General features: G+C 41.4%; 2 protein-coding genes across 2 annotated transcripts; both read left to right on the top strand.

Annotated features, from left to right (window-relative positions):
* Positions 1-2192: 2192 nt before the first annotated feature.
* LOC306664275 (olfactory receptor 1f45-like) lies at positions 2193-3122 on the top strand (the record flags this gene model as incomplete). The annotated part of the gene is made up of 1 exon (XM_079145116.1): positions 2193-3122. One exon carries the CDS (start codon positions 2193-2195, stop codon positions 3120-3122), a length of 930 nt encoding a protein of 309 aa, XP_079001242.1.
* A 14740-nt stretch (positions 3123-17862) lies between these two features.
* Positions 17863-18804, top strand: LOC306663704 (olfactory receptor 1D2-like; the record flags this gene model as incomplete). The annotated part of the gene is made up of 1 exon (XM_079144250.1): positions 17863-18804. The coding sequence occupies one exon, from the start codon at positions 17863-17865 to the stop codon at positions 18802-18804; it is 942 nt and encodes a 313-aa protein (XP_079000376.1).
* Positions 18805-24746: the final 5942 nt, after the last annotated feature.

Raw genomic sequence — 24746 nt, 5'->3', positions numbered from 1 at the left:
AGAGCTGATGATGGGTTGGACTGGAGGTCAGAGACTAAGCAGGCTTTGTTTTAAGGTTCAGGGACACAAACACTCAGCCATGCAGATATGTCAGACATCTCATACACAGTCACACACTACCAGGACTCACACAAGATTGATGCATGAAGCAGACATCAGCATACTTCAGTTTAGAGACTAAAGATTCTTGTAAAAGGAACTCTCTCACCCTACCAGAAAGCTGTGTGGGAGCCAGAAGATGAGTGGCTAATATGCAACCAATAACATTTTCCTGCCAAAGTTCAACTTGTTAGGGTCTAATAAGTCAAAAAGGGGTTTTATCACTTCCAGCAACTGACCATCCTGATTAAAGTACACCTCGCAACACACATGCTGTAACAGGAGAATGTAGAATCATTTGAGCTTGATGTTCTTGGCGTTGGGGCTTACTGGAAATTCCAGTACAAGGGGAAAAGTTCCTGTGGACATCCTATCACTCCTATTTCTGTTTCCCTTATGGGGAAATATCTGTCCTGAAAAACCAAAAGGTGAACCCCTATAGGTCAAGACAACTCGACTCAACTCTCTTGCTTGTCTTGCTAATATATTGATGATGTATCCCATCACTCTCTCCATGTTCTCTCAAATTCTAAGATCCACCTTAAACATGTCCCATTGGGAGCATTTTCTAGCTTTATCTAGTATACAGCTCCCCTTGTGTTGATTCTGCAAATTATTCAAAGCAAAATGATTTCACATCTCAGTCCTTAATTTCAGCTCTCATGGTGATGTGATCATCTCACTGTTCCATAAAATGTATATCCCATAACCCCAGTCCTCAAAGTATTCCCTAGAATATCCTCATCCCCAGCAGTCGGACCACTTCACATAGTAGTTGCTGCCTCTCACTCTTCCTTTTTCCTCAACATTTTTATCTCCCAGGGAATGCATCTCCCCTCCTTTCCTATTAAAATACCATGAAGTCTTCTAGGGCCATTACATACACAATGTTTTACTTGACACCTGGTCATGGTGATTTCTTAGTCCTGGGATTATCATTCAGATGCACCAAGTGAATTTGCTCTTTATCAATAAGTTAACTTTCCTCCAATGGAAAAATAATACAGATACAATAAGTATCTGCTTTTCTTCTGACTGATGAAGAGGAAGAGGAAGGCTACCCACAGCTACCTGACCCATGCTCAGGTCAGCAACCCAACAGCTGTGATCTACAGTGATGACATCTAAAGGCAGCTGAAATATTGGGAATGAACCACCAAGAAGATCTATAAGAGCCCCCAAATTTTCCACACTCTGAGAAAAAAAAATTTTTTTTTTAAACCATCTGCCTAATTTGTAGGTGTGTAGTATCACACTTAATACAGAATTTGCAACTTGGTTAAATCTTCAATCAATGTGTCTGGAGGTATAAGGAAGTGGTATAGCACTTGCCTCAAGTGCATGACACCCTGGGTTCAATCCTAAGCAATGCAAAAGAAAAAAAAAAAAAAGAAAATAATTTTCAGTGAATGTAGCTAATCACAATATAGCGAGGTATGGTATCACGTGCCTGTAATCCAAGATACTCCAGAGCCTGAGGTGAAAGAATCTAGAGATCAGGAGTTTTAGGCCAGCATGGGCAACATAGCAAGACCACATTTCAAAAAGAAAGAAAAAGAGAAAGAGAAGGGATGGAGGGAGGGAAAAGGAAGGAATGAAGGAAGGGAGCCACATACTTGCTTTATGTAAACCAAGAAAAGAAAAGGTCCAAATTACTTTGAACTCACTCTTCTATTAGCTTTGTGAATTTGAGTGAATCACCTAACTGCCTTAATCCTCAGTTTTTTCATCTGTAAAGTGGAAGATAATACCTCAATTATGAAACTAAGTTAAATATTGTGTAAGAAAGGACTAAAAGGCAAATGGGAATGGAGTTGAGTAAATAAAACTATAAGCACTAGTAATTAAACACCAGTGAAATTAACCAGACTTTTTCTATAAAGATGCACAATAATTGTGTTTCGGTTAGTACTCAATCTATCAGCACACATAGTTCCAAACTATATAATGTTTTGACTCAAATGTTTCCATGTAATCTTTTTTCTTTGATCATAAGAATTTTTTTATTTGTTGGTTCTTTCTGGTTATACATGAAAGTAGAATCTATTTTGAAATATGATCTTATAGTATGATAATGCTTCTTCCCCATAGACATGAATTTAAACTATCAGACTTCAGTCACAGAATTCCTTCTCCTGGGACTGTCTGGGAAGTCACAGCAGGAAGGGGTTCTCTGTGGGCTGTTCTTGGGGATGTACCTGGTCACCATCATCGGGAACCTTCTCATCATCTTCGCCATCAGCTGTGACCCTCATCTCCATACGCCCATGTACTTCTTCCTGGCCAGCCTCTCCACTGTTGACATCTGTACTTCATCAGTCACAATCCCCAAGATGCTGGTGAATCACATAGTGGGAAGCAAGTCCATCTCCTACAGGGAATGCATGTCCCAGATCTACTTCTTCATCACTTTCAGCAACATGGATGGGTTCCTCTTGAGTGTGATGGCCTATGACCGTTATGTAGCCATCTGTTGTCCACTCCACTACACCTTGATCATGAGGCCCAGACTCTGTGTCCTGCTGGTGACTGCATCTGGGCTCATTACCAACCTGCACGCTCCCCTACACACTCTTCTCATGGCTCAACTCACCTTTTGTTCCAACAATGCTGTGCACCACTTCTTCTGTGACCCCTACCCTATTCTCAAGCTTGCTTGTTCTGATACCTTCATCAATCACCTGATGGTCTTCACTGAGGGTGCACTGATATTTCTGACACCATTTACATGTATCATTGTTTCATATGCTTACATCTTCTCTAATGTACTAAAGTTGCCAACTGCAAGAGGGATAAGGAAAGCCCTGTCCACCTGTGGGTCCCACCTCACTGTGGTCTCCCTCTTCTATGGGGCAATCCTGGGGGTCTATATGCACCCTTCATCCTCCTACTCAGTTCAGGACACTGTGGCCACTGTCATCTTCACGGTGGTGACACCCGTGGTCAATCCCTTCATCTATAGCCTGAGGAATCGTGACATGAAAGGAGCCCTAAGGAAGCTAATTCTGAGGTCCTGGAAGTAGAACATTTTAGAGCCAGAACACCTGTTGGACAGCATGTATTTTCCGTCATTTTATAAGCAGAGAAATAAGGTCACATAGGTGCAAAACCCACCCATGACCATTCCTGTAATTAGTGATATGTGATCAGGGTCATACTTTTCCATTTGAGGCAAACAGGTGCTCATAGTCATAAAACAAGTAAGTTGTTATCTATAGAAAGAGAAGTCCTATGGTATTCATTTTACATACGAGAAAAACTGAGGATGAGAAATATTTGGATTTCTGTGTTTGGATGACTCCAGCAATTCTCTAAGACACTGGCCAGCACTGGCCAGCACAATGACCCAGGAGTTTCAGATGACTTTAGAGCCAACCCTCCTCAGTCAACTGCCCTCTCTGGTCTCAAATGAGGAGAGTGTACAGAAATCTTGGTTGCTGATTCATAGTAAAGGCCCAAGACTCAGAAGATCTTGATTATAGAATGGTACTAACATCCACCATCAGGGTATTTGCTCCTTGTCATGTTAGGTAATTCTTCTTCTGCCCCAAGTCTGACTCTCTCGCCCTACCTCAGAACACTACCCTTTGCCTACTTCCATAAACCTTCTGCTATGTTATTACACAGCATGGTGTACTGTTCACAGCCCAATTGTGCCAAGAGACCAAAGTAGTTGCCTGGAGATGGCATGTGAGACATAAGGTTTATTAAAAACTGCTTAAGGGAATATCTACAGTGGTAAAAGGAACAGATAGCACCTCCATCCCCCATGGTACTTCACCAAGTAGTGCCTCACGTCTCATAATGCTTTGTGTGGTGGCAACCAGCTGGATAAACATTTATTCTCTCCACAGTGCTGTGTTGTAACCACAGGAAGGAGGATTTTATAGGTTAAGTTAGCTTTGTCCCATTTGTATGACCAGCATTCCAAGGGACTTAGCATACATTCAAGAGAGCAATATCTACAAAAACACTATGTTGCCCTCACTTCCTGAATGTAGGCCAGATATTCAGTGTCCTGCAAGGTAATACTGACCTAGACATTCCAACCCAGGCTGGCCCTCATTGTTCCCTTGACTTGGCTGAAATCCTGGGAATGGAAAGGGGCATTTCAAGTACATGGCATTTCACATTCCTTTTCTAAAATGATGACACAATGGGTAAGTGGGGTTCTTATTCTCCTAAATAATCATGTGTTGAAGAATTACTAATGATATATTAGGTAATTCTAATGGGTAAAAGAAACCAAAATATGTATCCCTAACATGAGGATTTTCAGCTGAAGATGGTTAAAAAAAAGGAGCTCCCTCTCTCTTTCCCTCTGTTTGCTTGATGGCAGGACAAATATTCACAAGGACAACAGGTCTTTCTAGACTTCCCTGCTCCCACCAAGCTCCAAAGCTGAAGATATAAATCTGATATTATTGGTGAAGCTATTTATCAACTAAGAACCAGGACTAGGAGATGCCAGAGAAATCTGGGAGCAGACATTGCAACCTTCCCAATGTTTTCCTCCCTGGAAGCCAGAAATATTTGATCCTTTATCTTGTCACCCTCAGATTTATTGTTTTTCCAAACCACTGCTTTGAGAGACAGTTACTTTCCTGGGAGAGCTGCTTCTCTTCTGTGTGACAGACATGGTGTGTGTTTTTTTAAACTTGCTTTTCTAATTTCCCCTCATTGATCCACCTTTTGTTAAAAGGAATCAATCCCAGCTAAGAATCTATGAGGGTTAGGAAAAGAAATTATGTTTTTCTCACCTTCATGAGACATTGGGATATTCCCAGATATCAAATTCAGAGCAGTAAAGTACACAATCTAGGGAACTTGAGAACTGACAAAGTTACTCCAGAATGTGGAAATATTTCACTGAATTCTTGGTCCCAACCAGGAAATAAGGTAGAATGGAAGAAACCCTAGTTTGGGATATAGGTTTTATGCCTCAGTCTCTCTCTTCCTCAAGTTGCAGTCAAAATGGGTGTGAGGAGGTGGATGGAGATAGACTGTGAACATATCAAAATGTTCAGAGAAACAGCAAAAGTGTCCCACCACCACAAATTCATTGTAGAAAGTCATTATTCACTGTACAGAAAGGTGTGCCTGAAAGGGGTAAAGAATATCCTACAAGGTCAGTAGCAGGGTGAGAGAAGGAAAGGAAAGGCCTCTGTCTAGCTTGGATTGCCCATGGTGGTCCTGCACTGGTAAATTCTGCATGAACCTCACATTTGTCATCATCTGATGGCTGGGGACCACTTTCCACTGCATCTTCACTGACACCTTGCTGCTTTTCTCATGGACCAGTATGTGGGGGTAGTGCAGGGGGAAGGAAAGCTTACTCCAGGGGCCCAGGTGGAATCAGCCCTGGTTATAGTGCTGTCATGTGAGGTGCTCACAGGACATAAACTGCCATAAATTAGAGAAAAGCATCATGAGGGCTCTGTAATGCCTTCTCTGCCTAGAAGTAAATGCCATTCCAGGCTTGCAGAGTGCTCTCCTGGGTCAGCCAGGAAATCAGATTGTGTCTGGTGATTTTCCCTCCAGGGCCTGAGTTAGCAGAGACCAGGTCTGTGCCAGGAGTCTTCTTTCCTGCAGCCTGGACTCCTGGCAGCCACCACATTCTCCTCCCCCACAGGCTGTTGCCACCTAGCTCAAATTAGCCATTTGAAGCCAACTCTTTGCAAGGTAATTAAAACAATTTGGGGGAAAAGTTTAACTTCAGTTCAGTGAATGTTGAAATACAAGGTCATCCCTCATGCCTGCTCAGTGCTTCAGATACTGCTCTTCCCAGATGGACCAGGGACTTTCTCATGCCATGACCAATGGAGATATTTTAAAGTTTGTGAAATCACCCCACATCAACTTGTCCTTCAGATTTCCACTCCAAGTCTAAGCTCAGGTTGACTTCCAAAAGAACCTGGTAATGAATGCTACTTATGAGCTGAAGAAACCCTTCCTGTTCATTACTGGTTATTGCACCCATTTAGAGATTGTTGTTGATCTCCTGTGTTATTGTCTCCCTTCTTCAAGGCAGAAGCTAAGCTATCTAGTACTTTATCTCTCACAAAGTCAATGGTCCTTTAGCAAATGACTTGGTTGTGGACATTGACGTTTTGCCACATGGACATTGAAAACTGGCTTTATCCAATTGTCAAGCCCTAAGTACTAATAAATTTGGCCCTCTCAACTAATTTTTGGTATATGAGTCTCAGAGCACTGTCAAGTCTATTTTTAAGTAGGCCATGTATTATTTGCCCTGAACTTCATGCCTATTGGGTTTCTGGTCAAAATTGCTGGTTTGGGCTCCTGGAAAAAAATAGCTGACTTTATTTATGAAACATGGAAAACAAGATGAGCCAGGAGTATCTTGGAGTGTAAGAAATTTTGAAGTGACCCTCCCCCACAAAAAAAGAAAAAGGAAGAAACAAAAATGAGAAATAAGAGCATACTGAAGAGACACGGCAGCCAAGATGGAAGAGTTTCAAATAATCAAAGCTGGAACAATTTAAAAAACAGAGTATTACAGGTTGAGCATCACTAATCTGGAAATCCCTAATCCAAAATTCTCCACAGACCAAAACTTTTTGAGTGTGACATGACCTCATGGAGTTGCAGTCAAAACACAGGCTCACTAAAAATAGTGTATGAAATTACTTTCAGGGTATGTGTATAAGAAACATAAATTTCATGTTTATGTTTATAATATGAACATGAATCCATGTTCATGAAACATGAATTTCATGTTTTAACCTGGGTCCCATCTCTGAGGTATCTCATTATGTATGTGTAAATATTCCAAAATCCAAAAAATCTGAAACACTCTGGTCCCTAGCATTTCAGATAAGGAACATCTTCCAATGCTGGATGTATAAAAATAAATGTAAATAAGTCCAAACTGATAAAAACAAGTAATTGGATAAGGAAATAAATTGGAGAGAAGAAACAAACTTTCATTTTGGAATATTTCCAGGTAATGTATGTAAACACTTTCCCCACTTCCACTCATACCCACCAAAATGTGAAGTTTGACCCTCTGCTATCCCCTTGAGAGTGGGCTGGACCTGGTGACTTTCTGCCAAAAACAGAAAGGGAAAAATAATCTTTGCAGTGTAGAAACTTGATAAATATTCATTAGTATGGATCTCTCATCAGTGATATTTCATGTTGGTATTACATATCCCTGATAGAATGTAAAAAGGACACTCATCTCTGTGGAATTCTTCCCCAAGAGCCATGATGGTAACCATGAAGAAGTCAGAGATCCCCAAATAGAAAGACATCATACAAAATACCTGACAAAGAGTTAATAACATGAGAAATAAGGGAAGATACATTTGCATAAAATTATAAGTAATCTAGGATGATCTGAAGTATGAAAGAGGATGTGTGTAGGCTGTATGCAAGTATACATCATTTTATAGAAGGCACTTGAGCATCTGAATATTGCAGTATCTGCAGAGGCTCTTGGAACCAGTCCCCTGTGGAAACTGAGGGACAATTGTAAGGCTGACATTGTAATGATTTCAGATGGGGTGGCACACAGTGCTCAGTGGCCAACCTTGGAATGAGCTGGGATGTGTGATCGTAGAATGAAGGAAATTATTCCCAGAATGTACCATGTCCACTAAATCAACTGAAAGAATCATATTCTGACTCATTTCTGGAAGCAAGACCTGCATCGCCCAACAGGCTGTTCACCAGAAATGAAGAGAATGTGGCAGACATTGTTTGGAGGAGTCTCGTGCTAACCTGCCACTATAAAACTGGTCTTACACATCAGCATTAAGTCCTATGGGTTAAAAAGAGACACAAATGCAAAACAAAGAAGTTTCTGCTCACTTCTCCCAAGCTCCTTCCCCCCCAGCAAAGTTGGGTGAAGGGAGCTGCTTCCCACACCAGGCACAGGAAGCCCTGCTATGGCAGCTGCAGAACAGTAGCAAGAAAGGCTGAGTCTGTCTGACTGGACATATTGCCAAACTGCTTCTGAACAACATGCTTCTTGCTACCCAGAGAGTAAGGCTGTCATGACATTTTGGCATATTTCATTTCATTAATGGGTAAATCTCAGTCTGTCTCAGAAGTAGAACAACCTTCCTGCCTTTCCAAGAACAGCATAAGAGATTCTTTTTTTTTTTTTTTTTTTTTTTTTTTTTTGTGGTGCTGGGGATTGAACCCAGGGCCTTGTGCTTGTGAGGTAAGCACTCTACCAACTATGTCCCCAGCCCACATAAGAGATTCTTAACACTTGAATTTCAGGCTCTGGTCAATAGAGACCCTGATACCTCCCTAAGTATAGTCACAGATTTAATGATAATATCAGCAAAAATCACATCTGGTATCAAATGATCCCAAAGAGGCTAGGAAGGTATGTTCTGACTCCAATAAAGAACAAGGGAATTGGGACTCCTAATCCCAAATAGCAGCCAAGCATGGGCCACTGTCATTACCTGCCCCATCTACCCCATTACATGTCAGTTAATTGTCCATCTTTTACCATTCCAACCACTCCAAATATACATATTCTGAATAATTGGGTAATAAATTAGGTCTGCTCCAAGTTGGGATCTGGATTCTTCCTAGGCCCTTGATGAGAGTAATAGTGAGGCAGAAAATATTTAGAGAGGACATGGTCAGCCCTCCACAGAAAATGTGGATCTACAGAGACCGACATCTCAGCAGGGGGATTGAACTTTCCTTTAAAATTCTCAACAGGAATCCTGCAGCGCCAGGGCTTTGGGAGGGAGGCGTTGTTCAGGACCCGCAGCTGGCTGGCTGCCTGGTGCCCCAGCGCACGCCTGCAGCACCCATCCTAAGCGAAGTGAGCTCGCACTTCGTGGTGCTCTGATCCTGGTGGGACAGCTGCGTGGCCTGAGCCAGGTCATGCGCGAGGCAGAGGCCGCTGGCACGGCCTGGTCCCTATTGCCTGCCCGAGCCGCGCAGACTGGCCAAGCGGCTACAGCCACTGTCCCAGGTGGCCTATATGGGTGATGCGCGGCGGAGGCTAGAGAAGGTCGGGCGGCTTCTCGAAAGCGCAGGAAACAAGAGGCCGAGTGGGAGGCCGAGGCTGCACTGGCAGCAGAACGCGAGCAGGAGATTGACCACTGGCGGGACAAATGCGTACAGGAGGTGAAGGAGAGGAAGCGGGGGCAGGAATTGAGGCTGCTGCTGATGGTGCCCTGTCTGAAGTGAGGAAAAATCAAGCAGACACCAAAAGAATATTGGACATGTTTAGAGCTTTGGAGAAACTTAGGCAAGAGGCTACAGCAAGAAAAAGGCTCTAGCTGGGGCTGTGGCTCAGTGGCAGAGCACTTGCCTAGCACATGTGAGGCACTGAGTTCTATCCTCAGCACCACATAAAGGTAAACAAACAAAATAAAGTCATTCTGTTTATTAAAAAAAAAAAAGAGAAAGAAAAGGGCTCTGTCCTCCAGCCTCAGCAGATGACACTCTTGGACACCATCTTCAGCGAGGGTGAAAACTCATTTTAAAATCGCTCTCAACTGCATGAAGTTAAAGAGAGCCTTTTGAGTTATGTTGGAAGGAGAACAAGAGCAAGAGAGGAAAAGATAATTGGAAAAGAAATAGAAAAGAAAAAGAAAAAATTTTACTTTGGAAACATGAAAATGCCAAGTGTGGATCCAGACGAGTTCCCACTTTGCTCACCTCCTATAGCCTTTCCGACCGTGTAACCTCCAAGCACAGCACTCGCTGCCAGTACTCACCCAGATAAGGCATGATTGGGATCAGAACTTGGTGCCATCCAGTCATCCCAAAGGCAACTGCGTTCCCCAAGGATGGGCCCTTCCCCTGCTGCCCAGCAACATCTGGGGAACCTCCATTAAGCTGCATTAGGAAAGATGCTCCAGGAGTGTGGTCCAGCGAACTCTCTTTCCACCTCTAAGTATTAGTGATGCTGCCATCTTGTGCTGTAGACTAAACCACAACTGTTTTTTGTTTTTTGTTTTATTTTGTTTTGTTTTGTTTTTACCTATAATATGATTTTATTTACGTGAAATTCTCGATAACCAAAGTTAATTTAAAGTGACGGTAAGCAGATTGACTGAGGGGACTGAGTGCAAAGAGGCTTAAGGGAACTTCCTAAACAGATGGGGTTTGCATTTACAAAGTTATATACCTTTATCATAACTCAAGAAGCTAAACACTTAAAATGAATGTATTTTATTAATTTCTAAGTTATATTTTAATAAAGTTGATATTTAAAACTTGAGCGAAAGACCTGAATAAATACTTCACAAAACAACATATTGAGGGGCTGGAGTTGTGGCTCAGTGGTAGAGCACTTGCCTGGCATGTTTGAGGTCCTGGGTTTGATCCTCAGTACCACATATAAATAAAAAAATAAAATAAAACATCTATTGACAACTAAAAAATAGTTTACAAAAAGAACATATCCAAATGACAAATAAACTTATGCACAGATGTTCAACATCACTAGTAATCAAAGGAATGAAAACATAAAGAAAGAACACAATGCCACTACATGCTGTCCGGAATGAGTAAAGTAATATTGATAATACTAAGTATTGGTAAGAGTGTAGAATAACCAAAACTTTCATACATTGCTGGTAGGAGTGTACATGAGTTAAATGACTTTGGAAAATAGGTTTGGCATTATCTACTAAAGTTGGTTTATAATGTGAGCCTGCAAATGAAGCCTAACTAGTTTGTGGCAGACACTTCTGGCACTTCCACAGTCCCTTAGCCCATCTCTGATTTCAGTTGAAGCTATGGTGGACAGTTCCAGCTCTCCTCATGTTGTTACTGTGTCACTTCATATCTTTCTTTACTCTGCTTGGGACTTTCTTTGATATATGTGGTAACTTGCTAGAGAGACCTTGAAGCAAAGCCACAAAGTCCAGGGTAATCAACAACCCCGGGGACAACCCTCACCCAATCAGGAATGGAAGCCAGTAGATAGAAGAGCGCTCATCTTTCAGGTGGTCTGTTCTGGGAGGCATTCTGCAAGCTTCTCTAAGATTCTGACAGAATTAATCTCCATTGGCTTTGCCTTTTCCTCTCTCTCATTCCAATGTCTTGGGATCACCTCCTAAGTTGAAAAATGCTCTTGAGTATTTATCTCAGGTTCTGCTTTCTGGGAAACCCAAATTTAGGTAAGCAATACCAGAAAAGAACTTGGATGGGATTCTAGAACTGAATCAATCATTATCAAATGGCAACAAAGACTCCCTTATTGATAGTAAGCTGAATAGTGATAACCTCTTACTTACTGTACAATCATAATGGCTAAAGCTCTTTACATGTTGGTAGACTGAAGTATAAGTGGGAGGAATATATCATATTATGCAATATCTTCGTCCTTTGGTTTTTTGAGATTAGCATGATATTCTCCAATTTCATCCATTTGCCTGCAAATGCCATAATTTTATTATTTTTTATAGCTGAGCAATATTCTGTTGTATATATATATATATATATCACAGTTTCTTTATCTATTCATCAGTTGAAGGACATCTAGTTTGGTTCCACAGTCTGACTATTGTGAATTAAGCAGCTGTGAACATTGATGTGGCTGTATCTCTGTAGTATGCTGATTTTAAGTCCTTTGGATATAGGCCGAGGAGTGGGATAGCTGGGTCAAACGGTGGGTCCATTCCAAGTTTTGTAAGGAATCCCACACTGCTTTCCAGAGTGGCTGCACTAATTTGCAACCCCACCAGCAATGTATGAGTGTACCTTTTTCCCCACGTCCTCTCCAACACCTATTGTTGCTTGTATTCTTGATAATTGCCATTCTTATTGCGGTGAGATGGAATCTTAGTGTAGTTTTGATTTGCATTTCTCTTATTAATAAAGATGGTGAACATTTTTTCATATATGTTTGTTGATTGCTTGTAGATCTTCTGTGAAGTGTCTATTCATTTCCTTAGCCCATTTGTTGATTGGGTTATTTGCATTCTTTGTGTACAGTTTTTTGAGTTCTTTATATATTCTGGAAATTAGTGCTCTATCTGAAGTATGAGTGGCAAAGATATTCTCCCACTCTGTAGGCTCTCTCTTCACATTGCTGATAGTTTCCTTTGCTGAGAGAAAGCTTTTTAGTTTGAATCTATCTCAGTTATTGATTCTTGCTTTTATTTCTTGTGCTATGGGAGTCCTGTTAAGGAAGTCTGATCCTAAGCCAACAAGTTGAAGATTTGGACCTACTTTTTCTTCTATAAGATGCAGGGTCTCTGGTCTGATTTCAAGGTCCTTGATCCATTGTGATTTGAGTTTTGTGCAGGGTGAGAGATAGGGGTTTAGTTTCATTCTGTTGCATATGGATTTCCAGTTTTCCCAGCACCATTTGTAAACCACAACTGTTAACTCCCTGTGTCATTGCCCTAGCCTGAAGTTATGTTTTCTTATGTACTCTGTCCTGGCAAGATATGCCTCTTGAATCAGGAGATTAATATGATTCTCTTGGAAAGGACCTAGGTGAACTGAGGTTATTAACACAGTCAGTGACCTTGGGTCACCAAATTTGCCTGTTTTGAAGAGCTTGGTCCAGAATGACTTACTAATGTAATCTAGCTTCCTTGTATGTTGGTGGGTAAGTATACTCAGTACATTTAAATTCTCAGAACACATGTGTGCTGGGTGGATTTAGCAGCAATAACTGAGTGTAAAGGCAAGGTTGATGCAAAAACCTTCTTACCTTCCTATCCAGAGAACCCTAACTCCCTGGAGTAAAGGTCAAAAGTTTGATCTTCAGCTTTCTTAATCCTAGTTTTGGTGCAGTTTAGTAGTCATGCAGAGAACTCAGAAAATCTGAAGAGTACTCATACTCAAATGGGATCTTGTTTTAGTGGACAATGACTGTATTTTCCATGTTTCCCATTCTAACGAAACCATCTGGTTTTTGAAGTTCCTATGGGTCTAGTTGTCCAGAAACTCCAAGGAAAAAAAATTCTTTATGGGGTGGGGGTGTTAATCTCACTTGGTCACATTGTAGGAGCTGGTTTAGCTGAGGAATTTTCTTAGGAACTCAAGCTTCCCAAAACATACATGGAGTCATAGTTGGGGGGAAAAGGGATTGAAAATGACAACATTTATTTTTATATTCATTAATAAATGCTGTTCTGCTTAGAGATGATCTATCATGTAATGTCAGTTTTTTGTTTTGGTTTATTTTGATTTTTGCTAATTTTGTTATTTAATTTTTGAAAAACTAAATAAATATCATTTTTATCTTTTAAAAAATTGCCAAAAGGAAAAACTTCTATTCTTGTCCTATAACATGAACACTAATAATCCCTGTTTTTTTCTTCTCTAGTCCCCAGGAAGTTGATTCATTTGTGACCTGCAGAACAAATCCCCTTGTGGATTGCCAGTAATAGGGAGCTTTGGGGGCTCAGTCTCGTGGAGAACATAAAATCCAAACATATATGGAAACAGTGTCATAGTCCAGAGAATAAGAAGATGGACTGTGCTGCACAGGATCCCAGGTATTGTCCCCACACCACAAAGCAGTGAGAAAAGCAGGGGAGGCTACCAGTGGATCTGAAACCATAAGATCCTTTTCCCAAATTTACTAACTTTTGCCTTAATTATCCATGGAGTGCAATCACTTGCTATGCTACCCAGTGCCACATAAGTTAAATCAGGTAATGCTTGGGGAAAATCTTTACAGATTTTAATCAACTTTATTTTCATCAACTAAATACTTTGGGATATTGTTGCTGGCTCTTTGCGGTGCCAAATCTGCGGATATTTGACACCACTTGCAGCAACAACTTGCACAGGTCTTATGGGTGGTGGACTGGAAACTGAGTTACTTCTATCTTTCTCTTTAGTGCACTGCTTTCTTGCTTGTTTGTTTATAGAGGATAGAGGAAATGAGGTTTACTTGCTTTGAGAGGAGAGAGAGAGAGACTTTGCTTATCAGAGAGAAAGAGAGACTTTGCTTAAGAGAGAAAGGGACCTTGAGAGAAGGACAGGCTTTACTTAGAGCTTAGAGGAAGAGAGACTTGCTACACCTCACTTAAGGTCTGCTGCTTCTTACTGGTGCATCCTGCATCCTGTGAACTAAGGGTACATCTACCTAAGGTGCTTTAGTGATGCGTCTCAGTTCTCTGTTCTGCGATCTGCCTTCCGCCGCTGCCCCTACTCGCTGCTTCTATCGGCTAGCCGCTTCTTCTTCCTAGCTGCCATTCTTCTGTCTTTTCTTTCTACTAGTTGCTGTGTCTTCTGCTAGCTGCTGCTTTGCTTCTTTCTACTAGCTGCTGCGCTCCTTCTTCCTTCTAGCTGCTGCGTCTGCTTCCTTTCTTCTGGCTGCTGCTGTGTGCCCTACTAGCTGCTGTTTCTTCTTCTAGCTGCTGCGTGTTCTGCTGCTGAGTTTCACTGTCTCGCTCTGCCTATGCTTATATCACCTCCAGGAGGTGGAGAGCAGGGCCACGCCTCTTACGCAAAGATTAGCAAGGCGCTAGATGTCCGAGCAGGCACAATTAGGAGTGCTTGAGAACACATGCGCATACATTGTGTGTGTGGACGATAAATCACTTGAGTGTGCTTATGTCAATTAACCTCCTCGCTGCCGATGTGATCAGGCGCCGCCCTGGCGCGGTCAACATGGCACAGCCCCCAACAGGATATTATTCAGTCATGGCCTGAGAGTAACATGCTTCATCAGTTAACTCCATGAGGAACAGGAAGTTCAAATTTGATCACACCAGTATTGAGTATAGTAGTCCTATTATATCCAACCTTACCCAGGTAACTGAAGATCCCATGTCACCAAAGTCCCCAAAGCAGGATCTCATCTTTCACACAATGACTGGGTCAAGTTTGCTTCAAACCTCTTGAGGGCCTGAAATAAGACTCAGGGTCATCCTGAGTCCCCAGTCTATAGCCTTTTTGAATAACAGAGTGCACAAAGAAACAGGTTGTTTTGAGGACAAGTGGGTGTCCATCACTGATGGTGACCACACAGTGGGAATATCATCACTTCCAGAGATGCTCCTGCCAGGGTTCTCCATGCATACCAGGTGGAACCACTCATCTTACCTACCACAGCCCCTGCCAAAGCTCTGCTCCAGGTGGGGCAATCATGGAATCTCTAGTCATCTGCCAGAGGGAAGAAATGAAGGCTTCAGTGCCAGAATCCAGGGAAAGGAATTAAGATCAGCTCAGACAGCCGGGTAAGACCAGGGGAAGCTGGAATGGGAAAGTTGCTTGGTGACTGACACCACCAGGCTCACACCTGGTATCACACCCACTTCCAGGTGAAGACTCTTCTCAGTGTGAGGAGAGTCTGGTATTGGAGGCTGCATGTGTCAGTATTCTGCACAATATCTGATGTGCTCCAGAACAAAAGGTATAACAGCCCCACCACTTCCATTTACTCTCTGACTTACATTTTATCAGGACAGCCAGACATTCTTGTTCCATCGGATACAACAGGAAACTGAAAGGAGCAATTTGCTCCAGAACCAAATCTGTTTCTAGACTAAACATGATCCAGGGTAGCATTAGGGGCATTAACCTCCCCTGGTCTTTCTCTGCCTCAACTTCCCTGTCAGCAGCAGAGTGCAGATGTTGAAATGGGAACAAAAGAGGGGCCTTTCAAGGTATAAAGTCATGCTCAAACAGAAAGAGCATTTGATATTTACATTTGAGATTATTAAACAACACACAACACAATATGAACTTTTAAGAGAAAATATTTCAAACACATTTCATTGTCTTACATTCTCCACAGTGTCTTTCCTCACAAGCCAGGTACCATGCTCCAGTAAGACTACTCATGGATTTCCAACATGTCTCAATTTTGTTGGCGTCTCCCTGGCTTTGAATATGTCCATTGTGATCCAATAAGTACTTTATACAATGCATTCATAACATAAGAGGGCAGTTTGGTCCATGTTTTCTAATGGTTGATTTGCCCTCCCTCTGGTCTACAGTGGTCACAAGTCCTGGATTACATGGAGGTCACAGAAGTCATCCTCCTCAAAGTTATAGTTGAGGAAATGCCTGTGGATAGACAGGTGACCTTGGGCTTCCCCACATTGACATTGACTCAGCACAGCCACCATATACTCCACACTAAGACCCACATTTCATGCTTCAAGTGCCAATTTAATTTCTTAAGTGTACTCCTTCACCATACCCAAACATTTCTGATGAAATACTGTGACTGCATTTTATACTGATAGATTCTGGTGTGCAATAGCTTTGGGAAAGTTCCTTCTTTCATTTAACTAATGCCTTCAGCATCTACCATTGTTGGGTATTGTTTCGAGCACTGGGGACATAACAGTGAATGGGACAGGTGTGTTCCTCTTCTCAGGAGCACACAGCCTCATGAGGAAGACACTCCATAATGAGTCAATAAATGAGAAGACCTTACACAGAGATACATGCTAGATATACAATAAAGCAAATCACATGAGATTTATCAGAGGCAGGTCTATTTAGATTTTCATAGACCAAGGAAGTATGTCTGAAGAAGTGCTATTTAAGTGGAGACAGAGATGGCAAGATGAAGGCACAGGCAGAGAGAATGCCAGGCCAGGAACATATCCAGTGCAAGGACCCTGAGGCTGGAAGGGGTTGAAATGCCATGTGCCTGGCAGGAGGTACAGTCCAAGAAGTTAGTGGGAATCAGGTCAGGAAGTGAGAGACTGGGAGCCTGGAGTTTAGGCCGAGTGTGATGAGCCCCTTTTGGGGAGTTTTGCACATGAGAGAGTATATCCCTTTGAATTTTCAAAGGATCATACAAGCTACTGAGAGGAAAGAGGTCAGTTTAACCTGGAAAGGTTTGAAATGACTTCTGCAGTGTCCTGGATGAGAGGTGCTAGTGGCTTGGACCAGGGGAGACAAATGCAATTCTGAGCTTTCTTGAAACCCTGTTATATGCAAGACAAGGGCTGTGTGAGATTTGTTCACTGGGTTTCACATAATGGAATTCTGAAAGTGCAAAACCCTGATTTTGGGGGGAGTTTGGGAGTCACCTTGTACTTCATAGATGCACAGGGAAGGCCAGAGTAGAAAAGAAGCAGTGCCAGATCACATGGCTCATCAGGGGGTTAGGTGAGGCAGGGAACAATGTCTCATTACATTTACTAGTGGCCCAAACCAGAAAAGTCTTGCAGAAATTTGTACAAAGAACTGAGCACCATGGCCTACAGAGTTCCAGTGAGTAAAGCTGCTCCTGACCTTTGTCCATGTGCTAATCACAGGTCCCATGGTAAGATTTGCAGAATGTTTTCCAGCATTTCACACTACATTCTGCCTACTTAACTGTCAGAGCTTTGAGAACAGGGCTCATCTCCAATTTCCACTGACTCTCCTCACCTCTCAGATGCTGTGTGATGAGGACATACTGGCTGAATTGAGGTCAAAGACGGGATGGTGATGCTACATCTAACAACTGACCAGATTGTCCATGCTGCAGCATGATGGCTGAGGGCACAGGCGTTGAATTCAGACCTCATTGGGTTCAAAGTCCTTTGCCAATCACTGTCAGTGTGATCTTGAGCCAATTCCTTACTCTAAGCCTCACTGCCTCCATCTGAGAAAAGGAGGAAATAAAAGCACTTATTTTACAAGGTAGGAATTAAAAGAACATGCATGTAAAATCTTTAGATTGTACTCAACAAGCACTCAGTAAAAAGTGGCAATTATTATAAGCAGAACACTGTGCATTTATCTCATTACAAATGAGCTTTGTTCCAATTCCAAGCACACAGCAAGTCCAGGCTCTCCGTGTTGTGTATGCAGCCTATTATCTCCTTGAATTTCAGTAGGATGTCCAGAAGGATGGAGAACGAGACAGGATTCAATGAGTTCCTCCTGCTTGGCATCACCAGCGACCTAGGGCAGCAACAAGTCCTCTTCTGGCTCTTCCTGTGTATGTACCTGGTCACTGTGGCTGGGAACACACTCATCATCCTGGTCATCCGCTCTGAACCACACCTGCACACTCCCATGTACTTCTTCCTCACCAATCTCTCTTTCGTTGATATCTGCTTCACCACCAATCTGATCCCCAAGCTCCTGGTCAACCACGTGGCAGGAACACGGACCATCTCTTACCCCTACTGTCTGACTCAGATGTACTTCCTCATCTCCTTTGCCAATGTGGACACCTTTCTGCTGGCTGCCATGGCACTGGACCGTTATGTTGCCATCTGCAACCCCCTGCAGTATTACACCATCATTACCCCCCAGCTCTGTGGTAGTCTGGCTGTTCTTGTGTGGGTCTGTTCTGGCTTCATCTCCCTGGTCCACACGCTCCTCATGAGCAGACTGACCTTCTGCTCCTCCACCCGGAAGATCTCACACTTCTACTGTGATGCTTACCTGCTCATGAAGATTGCCTGCTCAGACACATGTGTCAATCAGCATGTGTTCCTGGGAGCCATAGTCCTGTTCATGGCACCCTTTATGCTCATCATGGTCTCTTATATCCACATAGCCATAGCTGTCCTCCAGATTCCATCTGCCAAAGGGAAGTGCAAGGCATTTTCCACATGTGGCTCCCACTTGTCTGTGGTCACTCTGTTCTATGGGACTGTACTGGGAGTCTACATACGACCCCCAGACTCATTCTCAGCCCAGGACACGGTGGCAACCATCATGTACACTGTGGTGACCCCCATGTTGAACCCCTTCATCTATAGCCTGAGGAACAAGGATATGAAGGAGGCTGTGAGAAAACTCTTCATCAGGGATTCAAAATCCTCTTAGTGGTGGTGAGCACTGGGATGGCATCTGGAGAGGCACAAGAGAGAAAGAAGGAAACAGAACATGACTCTACATCATCTGAACACCACCTCCTCCACACACCCATTTGGACTGTTTTTAAAGAAATTAGAAGTAAATCTCATTGTGTTTAGAAGAGAGTATTAAAAGAGATACTTGTATCTCTGGGAATCTATTTCAGATGCAGGGTAACAGAAAGGTCCAATTATATTGACTAAACAAAACCAAGGTTTATTTTTGTCTTCCATAATGACAAGTCCAGAGTGGAAAATCCAAGGCTAGAAATGAGGATCCCAAGGTCTCTCTTCCACCATCCATAGAGTGATGCTTTTATTCTCATGTTCCCAAGATGGTTGCTGGGGCTTCAACCATCCTATCCTGCCCCAAGTGAAGAGAGGGTAGACAAATTGGGTTTATCATTTCCAAGGGCTTTCCCAGAACAGCTAGTAGGCAGGCCACAATACCCAAGACTCATTTTGCCACATTAACAAATGTGAAGAAGTCCCCTTGTTATTCTTAAAAAGAAGAATAAACCTGTTTCCTGGCATTAACATTTTGGGAGACTTTTTTTTTTTTTTTTTTTTTGAGGAGGAGGAGGAGATGTCATTTGGGATGTTTTGTTCCTCCACAGGAACATAGTGTGGGAGAAAAGATTCATAATGTTCAAACTTTGCTCATTATAATACTGATGTTGATGTTGAAATAAAATGCCAAAATACTCTAAATGTAATAAGAGAAGTAATAAAGCACTGTAGTAAAGCAAAATATCAAATATTTAAAAGAGCTTCGAAGAACACAGATTTCTAGGCTCAACATCAAAAAATGTTTTAATTGGCTGCATAAAACTTTGTATTACTCATGCCTTAAACACTGTCAGCCTCTATAATAGGAGAGAGATTATGCCTCTTCTCTACCCCTTAGTTAATTCCATAGGATGGCAAACAACTCAACCAGGAAGGTGCATTTCCTATGCAAAGCAACCAATCCAAAAGCAAGACCAACCCATCTCCTCCATCAGCTTTGTATATTCTGGTCCAATAATTCCCTACTTAAACCATCCCAGGTCTAGTTATTGGCCCACTGGGAACAGTTGCTATGCCCAAGAATTCATTGAAATTATTCAAACCAATCCTGAACCTATTATTCCTTTGCAATCCCTGAACCATCCATAACTGAAAAAAACAACAAACAAACAAATAAACACACATTAAAGGCTCACTCATGTTTTCTTCTTGCTTCCTCTACTTCCTGACCAGCCCTGGTGCTTCCTCACGGGGACCCACCTTGCATGCTCACGCGTTCTGTTGCTAGACATGGGTGAATAGAAACTTCTTCCCTCATGGCGTCGTGTCTGTGTCTGTATGTCTTACCACACAGAACCTTTAAAATCCTACCATATTTTCTGCACAAATAAAACAAAACAAAACCCAGATTCTTTACAGAAAAAAATAAATAAAGATTTTTAGGAAACATGCTCTTTTATAATCAATAAAATAAAGTAACTTATCATAAAGCAATTTTAAAATAAAGCAATATAATCAACAACATAAAGCAATTTCAATTCCTTAAAAACACACATATTGAGGGCAACGCACACAGCCTGTCATGGCATGGTCCCTTCTACTTCTTGATACAGAAGGAAGACCCAATGGCAGGAAGAGGGCGCAGCAGGGATGCAGCTTGATGGTGGTAAGGCTTAAAGAAGCAATTCTACAAAGCAAACTAAAACAGAAAGAGTAATGTCATGCAAAATGGTGAAGTGGGGAGTCTGAGGGGTTGCTCTTCCCATCAAAACAATGAGCAAACAGAATCTACTTTTTCAGAACTCTGGAATGTGATTGAATACATATTACATTCACATTACATACATATACGTATTACCATGAAGTATTTCATTAAGTAGAGTTTACTTTTCTTTAGTAAAAGAGATGCATACATAAATTAACAACCATCCCCCCATTTCTCAGACCCACTGGCGTGTCTGTGCTGCAGGGGCAGAATGCGGGTACCTTCTGCTGCACAATTTGGGGATTACACAGTTTGGTTGTTCTGATGGTATTCCGAAAAACCATACAGACATTTGCCTTGATCTCATCCCACTCAGCTGCAGTGGCTTCCCTGACCTCCAGCTGCATTTATCAGATGATTTAAAAAGACAAAGTTCTTTTTTCCTCCTTTTTTGGGGGAGTGGGGAAGACATACATTTAAGAAAATCTTTGTCAGATCACTGTGACCAAAAAGATAATGGAACAAAAACTTCAGTGACCACACACAAAAAACAAAACTCAGTTTGCAAATATGGCTAGGAAAAGTCACAAATATCTGGCTCCAGAACTCAACAAGTAAAATCAGCAATACCTGAATACTAGGAGAATCATGAACACATTCCAAATGTCCAATTCTGAACAAAAAGTTACAAAACACAAGGAAACAGGAAAGTATGTTCCAGTTACAAAGAGAAAAAATGTGACAGAAATCATCCTCAAAGAAGGCCATGAATCAGTAGGTGACTAAAACAAGGGCAGCAGGCAGTAGAATGATATATTTTAAGTTCTGGGAGAAAATAACCTGTCATCCAAGAATTATATACATGGCAAAGCTGTCTTTCAAGAATGAAGGAAACATTAATACATTTCCAGACAAAAGTTCAAGAAATTTATATATGTATAAATATATATATATAGTTATATGTAGGCATATACATATATATACATGTATATGTATATATAAATATATAAGTAAAGTATATATACAACATATAATTAAATGTATATATGTGGTATATGTATATAACTAAAGTGTTTTGGCTTGTAACTCCTCTTTTTTTCCTACATAATTTTAAAGATGATTATATAAAACAACTATAAGTCTAGGTTGATGGACATTCGATATATAAAAATATAATTAGTGACATCAACAACATAAAGAGGAGCAAAACTATATAGAAGCAAAACTTTTATACTGTTGAACCTGAGTTGATATTGAAGGGGACTCACTTGTTAAAAATTAAGATGTTAATTGTAACCCCCAAGCAATAACTTAAAAAATAACTAAAACATACACAGTTAAAAAGTGAAAAAGGGCCAGTTGCAGTGATGCCTGCTGTAATCCCAGCTATGCAGGAGGTTGAGGCAAGAGGATCTCAAGTTCAATACCAGCCTGAGCAACTTAGACCCTTTCTCAAAATAAAAGTAAAAAAAGTGACTGGGGATGTAGCTCAGTGGTAGAGCATCTTGCCTAGCAAGGCTAAGGCCTTGGGTTCAATCCCCAGTACTACAAAAAAAAAAAAAAAAAAAGAGAGAGAGAGAGAAAGGAATCCAATTAATACACTAGAAAAAAATCTAACACAAAAGAAGACTAATAGATATAGTAAAGGAAAAAATATGAGACATATAGAAAATGCTAAATGACAAAATTAAATCCTTCCTTATCAGCATTACTTTAAAAGTAAATTGATTAAACTCTCCTATAAAAAGACAGAAATTGACAGGTTGGAAAAAATATGACCTATCTATATGCTGTATAAAAGAAACCCTCTTTAGATACAAAGAACTTAAAATTATAAGGATGGAGACAGATATTCCACAAAAAAGTTACCAAAAGAGAGATGGGGTGGCTTTCAGACAAAATGTATATATACTTTAAGTCAAAAAAGAAGAAAAAAAGAAAAAGAAAGATGTTAAATATTGATAAAAGGTTGAATTCAACAAGAAAAGATTAAAATCCTAGATGTGTACACACTTAGAGAACCTCAAAACAAATGAAACAAAAATTGACAGAACTGAAAGGGGAAACAGACAGTTTTACAAAAATAGTTGGAAGCATTAATACGTCACTTTCAATGATGGATAAGACAATCAGATAGATTAATAAGGAAAGAGGATTAAACAACACTATGGAACTATTAAACCTAATGTACATATACAGAACACTCCACCCAAAAGCAGCAAACTACATGTTACTCTCAAGTGCACACTGGGCATTCTTCAGGATAGACCATATGTTTAGGCCACAAAATAAGTTTTAGTAAGTTGAATAAAAAGATAAAAAACCATGCAAGGAATCTTTTCCAATTCTCATAGAAAGAAATTAGAAATCAACTGGAAAACAGAGGGAAAAACTAAAAATATGTGGAAATTAAACAACATGTTTTTATACAGCCAATGGATCCAAGAAGAAATCACAAAGGATATTGGAAAATATCTTGAGGTGAATGAAAACAAATCAGGACATGCCAAAATTTATGGGGTGTTTTGAAGACAGTGCTAAAAGGAAAATTTACAGCTATAAACACCTACATTTTTTTTCCTTTGGTGGTACTGGGGGTTGAATCTCATGCATGTGGGCAAGTACTCTACCACTGAGCTATATCCCCAGACATAATACCTACATTTTTTTAAAGAAAGAAAGACCTCAAATCAATAATCTAGCTACTGTAATATTAAGGAACTAAAAAAAAGAGCAAGTTAAATGCAAAGTTAGAAGGAAGGAAATAATTATGATGAAAGTGAGATCAACCAAACAAGTTTGGAAAAACAGAAAACATAAAACCAAAAGTTAGTCCTTTCAGAAGACCAAACAAAATGGCAACCTTTCAGCTAGATTGATGTAGATAAAAAATAGATGCAATGGTTTCATCAAAATTAAAACTTGTGCATAAAATAACACTACAAAAAAGTATAAAAAAAACAGAAGAATGGGTGAAAATATTTATGAATCCTATTTCTGGTAAGTAACTAAGATCCAGAACATACAAAGAACTCATACAACTCAAAAACAAAAAACTATCCGATTCACAAATTGGCAAAGTAACACGAAGAGATATTGCCGTAAAGATATTCAAATAGTCAACAAGCACATATGAAAAGATTCTCCACATCATGAGCCATTAGGGAAGTGCAGATCAAAACCATAATAACACTTTATACCCACTAGGATGGTTATTATCAAAACAAAACGAAAGATGGTGGACTAGAGGGAGGCTGCCTTCCGTGTTGCTCCGTAACTCCGGTTTCAAGCAGAGGATACCTGTTCCTGGTGAGGCAGTTTTTGCTGCTTATCCATCCCCTGCTGTTTACCCCATTTGTCTGCTGTGATGACCTGCAGTCTGCCAGCATATCGATGCCTTTTTTGAGTGCAGATTGCTCACTGTCAGGTGCCTATCATCCACCATTTGCCTGCCTCTCGCCTGTCCATTGCCTGCCTTACACCTATCCATCACCCAACGCTCGAGGTTCACCTTCCGATCCTCCGACAACAGTCAGCAAACTGATCACCGACCGCCAGTGGAGCACCAGCTACCTGCCTGTTGCCTGGAAGTTCTCTGTCACAGTACCTGCAGGTTTGATTACATGTGGCTGCCGCCATTTTGAGAAACAGCCAGGCCCCATAGGACCCCTGGCCAGACTGACTGAGCCCCATCTCCAGGATCCCTCAGCCCAAACAATCACTCCCTGCCTCTGGGGCCCTCACATCCACTGACTGCTCCCTGCCTCCAGGAACCCCAGACCAACTGACTATGCCCTATCACCGGGACCCCAGACCAACTGCACCCAGCCTCCAGGATATCACAACCACACCAAACACACCCGACCTCCAGGACCCCTGCCTAACCAATCGCACCCTGCCTCCAGGACCTCCAGCTGACCACCTCCACACCCTGAGCTGCAGCTCTCCAGTTGCCAACACATTTGGAAGCCAGAGCGGCCATCTTGGATAATCCTGGAAGCCCCAGCTCTAATCTTTAGGTGGGGCAAATCCCATCCTGAGATGCCTGCTGGAGACTAGAAGCTCAACGTCAGGTACCTCTCACGCATCAGGCTACTGAAGACTGGGAGGTTTCATTACTACATGACTGTTGTACTGTAGATTTTCTTTTTTCTCCCTATTGAAATATTATTATTATTATTATTATATTATTATTATTA

The sequence above is a fragment of the Sciurus vulgaris genome, assembly GCF_902686455.1.
Source record: "Sciurus vulgaris genome assembly, chromosome: 6".
NCBI lineage: Eukaryota > Metazoa > Chordata > Mammalia > Rodentia > Sciuridae > Sciurus > Sciurus vulgaris.
The sequence above is the reverse complement of the archived record's forward strand: the minus strand, read 5'-3'. Positions and strand labels throughout refer to the sequence as shown.